Source organism: Arachis stenosperma, chromosome 4 (genome assembly GCF_014773155.1).
Source record: "Arachis stenosperma cultivar V10309 chromosome 4, arast.V10309.gnm1.PFL2, whole genome shotgun sequence".
Classification (NCBI taxonomy): Eukaryota; Viridiplantae; Streptophyta; class Magnoliopsida; order Fabales; family Fabaceae; genus Arachis; species Arachis stenosperma.
Window position 1 is genome coordinate 146,117,872 of NC_080380.1, and position 6,479 is coordinate 146,124,350.

At 34.8% G+C, this 6,479-nt stretch overlaps 1 protein-coding gene across 1 annotated transcript; it reads left to right on the top strand.

Annotated features, from left to right (window-relative positions):
• The first annotated feature begins 3,141 nt into the window (after positions 1–3,141).
• On the top strand, positions 3,142–5,121 carry LOC130973427 (protein SPIRAL1-like 1). The gene is made up of 3 exons (XM_057897928.1): positions 3,142–3,265; positions 3,860–4,144; positions 4,792–5,121. The coding sequence occupies exons 2-3, from the start codon at positions 3,893–3,895 to the stop codon at positions 4,879–4,881; spliced, it is 342 nt and encodes a 113-aa protein (XP_057753911.1). The 5' UTR covers positions 3,142–3,265; positions 3,860–3,892; the 3' UTR covers positions 4,882–5,121.
• The last annotated feature ends 1,358 nt before the right edge of the window (positions 5,122–6,479 follow it).

Sequence of the window (6,479 nt, forward strand, 5' to 3'; positions counted from 1 at the left end):
TTGGATTTACGGAGTATACTTCTGTTTTGTTAAAAGTTTGGGTATTGGACATTTTATCAAGGTTTGAACCATAAGGATGCGATTATTTATCTTTATTGGTTGTTTACGCAACTTGGATTGGTTCAACTCATTCGTTTGTTTAAGTAAGTGTGGGAGTTCAAATTCTGTCTTGTGTATGTAACAACCAATTGGCCAGCGGCAGTCGGATTAGGATAGGGATGACAAAACTCCTTGACACTTGGGGATCCCTGCGGGAACTGCCCCAAATGGGGATCTGTTCTGTGGGGAATTTTTCTCGTGGAGATGGGAACGAGGGACAAAATTCTCCTGAGGGCGCGAGGACCCAAGCGGGGATCTCTGCCCCATCCCCACTAATCCCCGAAATTCATAAATTTACTGAATTGTCCTTAATAGTTTATTTCTCATATATGTTTTTTAGTCATTTCACAGACACACACATATAGAAACCCAAAACTCCTAATCCGCATAACCCTTCTTCAATTCAAAAATTCCTAACGCTATCCATACTCCATCTAACCTCTTTGTAGCCACCCTCTCGCCACTCTCCCTTCTCATCGCATCGTCACACCTCATTGTGCCATGATCCTCACTGCGTCGTGCTCTCTATTTGCGGCGTTCCTTTTCATAACTCTGTCGTCGTGTCCATTCTCCTCTCTGTTATCGCGTCTCCCACCTTGTCTACTTCTCTGTCCTCTGGCTCACCGTTGCGTCTCCCACTGCGTTATTTCGAAAGAAGTCACCATCTTGTCGTTTAGACTTTTTGTATAGAATGGATGCTTACACCATTGTTCATATAGAAATTAATAATTAGTTAGAACTATAAGATAGATGGAAAATGGGATCCCCGCGGAGAATGGACCTGTGAAAAATAGGGATGGGGAGCAATATTCCCCCACGACGGAAAACGGGGATGGGGACGGGGAGTAAATCTAGGGGTGAGGATGGACAGTAGGGAGGCATCTCCCGCCCCCGCCCTGCCCTACCCCGCCCCATTGACATCCCTAGGTTAGGGGATACCGTAGACAAAAAAAAAAAAACCTAATTGTATAAGGCAGAAAATTATTCACTTTGCTAACTGTATCAATTATCCTTTTTTTTTTCTGTCAATTGTATCAATTATCCTTAAAATGAGTAGGATACTTTTTTTTTTTTTTGGTGTACGAGTAGAATACTTTTTTGGTTGGGTTGATATGTACTTTTCTTGGTCCAATTTTCTTTTTCAGTATCCATGTGGGCTCATCTTTTGTCATGTATAGTCTTGGGTCTGGCCTTTTTTGGTAACACAGTCATTTTCTTTTTCCTGTGTATATCCAAAAATGATAAAGCACAATGAAGTGCAGCCACCCAAATACCCACCCTCGCAGCCGAGGCCTGGGTTAGATGGCCACTTTGTGTGCCTCCCATAGAGCTGCACCGGGTTCAAGTCCTCATGGAGGAATATAGAACCATTTATGTGTATTCCTATGTAGTGTGTGTGAGTGAGTTGTGTGAGTGTGTAATACATGGGTGTATGAATGTAATGCCTAAGATTGGGGGGTGTCCAATTCACTTGACCAAAAAAAAAAAAAAATACCCACCCTCAGGTGTTAACTGTTTAGTCCTTTCTTATATTCCAAAAGAAAAAAGGTAAACAAGAGATTTGATGATATTGTAAATCAAATTACTCTTGAATACGTTAATTTCTCTTGATATCATTTAGATAGTACCATACCTTCTATAATTTTTTTAAAAATATAACACCTTTTAATTTTGGAGGGTGTTAATGTAATCACCTCTTCTATTAAACTTATAAATCATATTCTTTCAATCCAAAATTTTCTATTATTTAAGTTGTTGGATGGTGAAACGAAAGTAGCACAATAAGAGAAGGATCAAATGGTTTATGCACTTCTTTTCTTTTCTTTTCTTTTCTTTTCTTCCTTTTAAAATTCTAATGAAATTATGTATCTTGTTATTGCATAACTTTACTCTTTTAGCCATTACCGTAGGTAGCGAATTTTTCATGTAGCAAGCAAAATAGGCTTTTGCTCTCGTAGACATGGACGATCCAATAATGCAAGTTGTGGCATGCGTGATCCTTGAAAAAGGGACAATTGCTTTGTCTCTTTATAAAAAAATGGAAAAAGAAAAAAAAAAAAGAAGTTATAGCTTAATTCGTTGTATGCTTTGTTAACTTTGCCCCAATGACAAGCTAGTTTTGGAATTGGAACAATCCAGATGCGAAGTGCGCTAGACATTAGGACTGAAGTCACTGAAGTTAAAAAGGAATACTTTATTCCAAAATATATATATATATAATTTCAATAACTAAATAAGTTACTATGGTGTTGTATATAAATATTTATATTATTTTACTTATTTTTAATTTATATTTATACGTAATTTATTTTTATATATACTTAACGTGATTATTATTTATGAAGGTGAATGTTAAACTAAATTAATATATATTTATTATTTAATTAATTTAGATTAGTTAAATAATTAGTTTATTTATTTACTTAAGTAAATGTCAAAAGTTTAAATTTCACATTATATATATAGTAATTCATATTAGTTGATAACAAGTTTCATTCAGATCCGCAATAAATTCATTTTTTACCAATCAAAAAGATACGGTAAGAAATAATAAATATATATCTTATTATCTTAATCATAAATTAGGATTTCATTAATATGTATAATAAGAATACATATTAAGATACTAATTTAAAATGCTTTTATAGTAAATTTAATTTTTTTTATATTTATTAAAGTAAAATATTAAAAAAAATTATACTGATAATAATCTTAATATGTGTTTTAACCTTTAAACCTAATATATTAAGATGTGATGTGATTTTTCTTAAGAAGAGTCTTGGTTTGTGTTTTCTCTGTCGTCCATTAGTTGTGACAAAGAATGGGATAATTAAGAAGTGAATAAGCTTTTGTTGGTTCAATGGTTCCCTTTGAATTTGCTGCGAATAAAATCTAACATCAAGATAATTAACACACTAATCATAATGTTATTTTAATCACCCTCTTACACTGCATTAAAAAAGAAAATAAAATAAAGTAAACGGAAAAACCTGTATGAAGAATGAGAAGGCAAATATATGTGGTCCATGTCGATTATGGGCCCACTGAATTTGAGCTCCAACTACATTTTGTTGAACAGCTTTTATATCTCTCTCTACAACTCATGAAACATGAACTCAACTCACTTAACTTGTCACCGACTCCGTGGACTCTTCTTGAGTGTAAGGTAAGCAAATCAAATCAAATCCCAGATCTCAATCACTGCCTTGTAATTTTGTACATTTCACTTTGGATCCACTTCATTTCAGTTGCTTTCTCAATCTTGTTGACTGCTTGTACTTCATCAATTGTGTTTTCATGTTAGGCTTAATTAGTTAATTATCATTGTTATTTGGTTTGATGATTGGTGCTACATGAAACTGTCATTGCATGTGTATTTTTGTTGCATATTCTTCTGTGTTTTTCATTCTTTTATGATATGATGTTGTTGCACTTGATTTCATTGGCTGTAAGAGTCCTTGGAAAATGAAAATCTTGGCTTTTTCCTATGGGATCTATGTGCTTTTGATAATTGAAATATGAGAATTCTAGAATGGTTGTTGGGATCTATGTGCTTTTGATTGCTTTGTATGATACAAGATTGCCATTTTCACTCATCCCTCAGGGATGTGAAACCCTTTTCAATCATTCCAAATGATATAGGCATCTATGACTATGACTATGAATATCCCCTGCTTTTTCTGTTTCATATGCTGATTCCTTTCATGATTTTGTAAATTTTGGACACTAGATTTCTCAACAAAGTAAATGTGCAATGCAGGTTTAGTCACACAAAGTTCTAAACCAACTGGAAATGGGTCGCGGGGTCAGTGCCGGTGGTGGTCAAAGCTCTTTAGGCTATCTCTTTGGCAGTGGAGAAACCGCGGCTGCCAGCAATATCCAAAGAGCAAGCAGTCATGGTCAGCCTGCAAATGGTGGACATACTCCTTCGAATGTGCATGCTGCATCACCACCAACCGAGAAGCAAATTCCGGCGGGAATTCCAGGGACTCTTACCAACAATTACCACCGTGCTGAAGGACAGAACTGCGGCAATTTTCTCACAGTACGTCTCTTGCTAATTTCTTTATTACATTCTTTCCTGTTGGACTGCATTTACTCCAGGATAGAGTATGTTAGCCTTGAAAGTTCTAGAATACTTGGCAGTTCCACGTTGCAAACTTATAATGGATAGGATTGAAAAATTTTCTGTTATTTATCATTGACTAACAGTAATGACTAATGAGTAATGTTTGCTAACAAGTGATGAACTTACATGTATCTCTACAAGTTAAGACAGGCTCAAGACAGGATCAGAAATTTAGTAAACAGGACTGTGCATAATTAAGTTACCGCACAAACCTCAAGTGTAGAAATTAATCTGAACCATGTTAATTACAGCTTAATTTGTGAGTAATGGAAATCTGTTCTCATTCATATAGAGAATATGCTAACTATCAGGGGGCTTATCCTTTCATGTCTATGTTAGGTAAATTCAGATGACTAATTTGATGTTGAATGTTAACCAAAATTTTTGGCCCAATTGAAATTATAGAATTACTACTCAATAGATCTCTGTCTCCTCCATTTGTTACAAAATTGAGTTTGTTTTATGCCATATTTTTGAAGATTAAGAAATATTTTTTATTATTGACCTTAGTTATCATAATTAGAAGTCAATGTTGGTAACAGTGGTTTGAATTCCGGGTGCAGGATCGACCATCTACAAAGGTTCATGCTGCCCCAGGTGGTGGATCTTCCTTGGGTTACCTCTTTGGTGGTCCTCCTCCTAGTGGGAACTAATTCATGTGTGTGGGAGGGTGGTTTTTCATTCTCACTGAAGTGTGTAAAATGGATATAAGTGTCTTTGTGTTGAGAACCAAAATTATGGACTTGTTCCATGTGTAATTGATTTCGTACATTGCCTTGTCGTGCTGCTGATATAGCTTAAGCTATGCTTATCAGTGATCAATAGTGTTCTCTTTTCTTTTCTTAATGTAATTGTGTATCCAATTCCCTATTTATTGTTCCCTTTTCTTTTTATTTCCTTGCTTTTATTATGACATTAAAGATTCATATATAAATTTTAAAAAATGTTTTGAGAGAGAATAGAAAATTGAGAGCCTAAAACTGATAATAAATTAATGGGTTTCTCATCTTATAAATTCCTCACTCATCCTTATTTTCTTTTATGTGGGACTAACTTTATACATTCCTCACACTTGCAACACTAAGTAACCGATAAGGGACAAGAGGTGAAGGTGGCGTAGCTGAGAGAGCATTTGCACCTTGTTGAGAACCCTGTTTGACGCGTTTGACTGCAACCGGTGTTGCACCATCGTCTGTGTAGCCTTTGTGCACGTTCGTGAATCCTCCTACAGCAACCACGAAGAGTTCATCGAAACTGTTGGTGGCAGTTCTGATTTCTTCTATGGAAGAATTTTGTATGAGTGCCTTAGCAGAAATTGCTGAGGATGATGTATTGTTTTGATGGGTTTCTATCAAGAGTTTTGTGTTCATATCTGTAGTCCAATTCCGACCATTGAAGGTGATTAAGTTGTTGGAGGAGCCACAACTGATGCTATATATTACACATCTTCAAGATACTATATCCATTGTTAATCTTAATATAGTTGCCAAAATAAGATGATCAGTGCATTTTAGTATCTATTCTTTATTGTTTCTTTAATTTCTTCTTCCATTTTCTCACCCAAGCTCTAGTTTGGTTCAAGTCCACCAAAACTTATTGGGGGCAGTAATGAAATTCGGGCATCTATGCCTTAAGCCCTCAACCCTAAAGCTAGAAACAATTCCAGCATAGTTCCTTCGTTTGCTATAATTGGTCTATAGACTATAATGTTCAAAAACCACTTTGTTCCTGAACTTCGAATGTTCCACACCACCACATAATACTGGGATATCCAAGTTTTCTTTGCTTGTGCATGCCAGTATATTTTGTGATTTGTAGCTATTAATTAGTTTTATTAATATTTTTAATAATGTGAGATTATATCTAATTGTGTGAGATTACACACTCTTTTCTTGATAGTTAAGTAATGACTAGATTTAATTTTAATAAAAACTAGAATGAAACCGCACGGCAGTAAATTAATTATAGTATATAATAAATATTTTTTTATGGGTATGTAATCTTCGTCTCATGATATTAGTGTTGACGAAGTTGGTTTCTATAATCAATGAATAATTTAAATTATAAATAAAAATGATATTTTGAATAAGTGATTCTTTTTGAAGTATTACCTATTTTATTTGTTGTAATGGGTGTTAAGGTTTAGTGTTTTTTATAGGAACAAATGTCGGAAAAAGATCCTCTCCAGTTTTTTTAACAATTGATAGAATCCAGTGTGATCTATCACCTTTGATTCTATGAGTGGGACCAG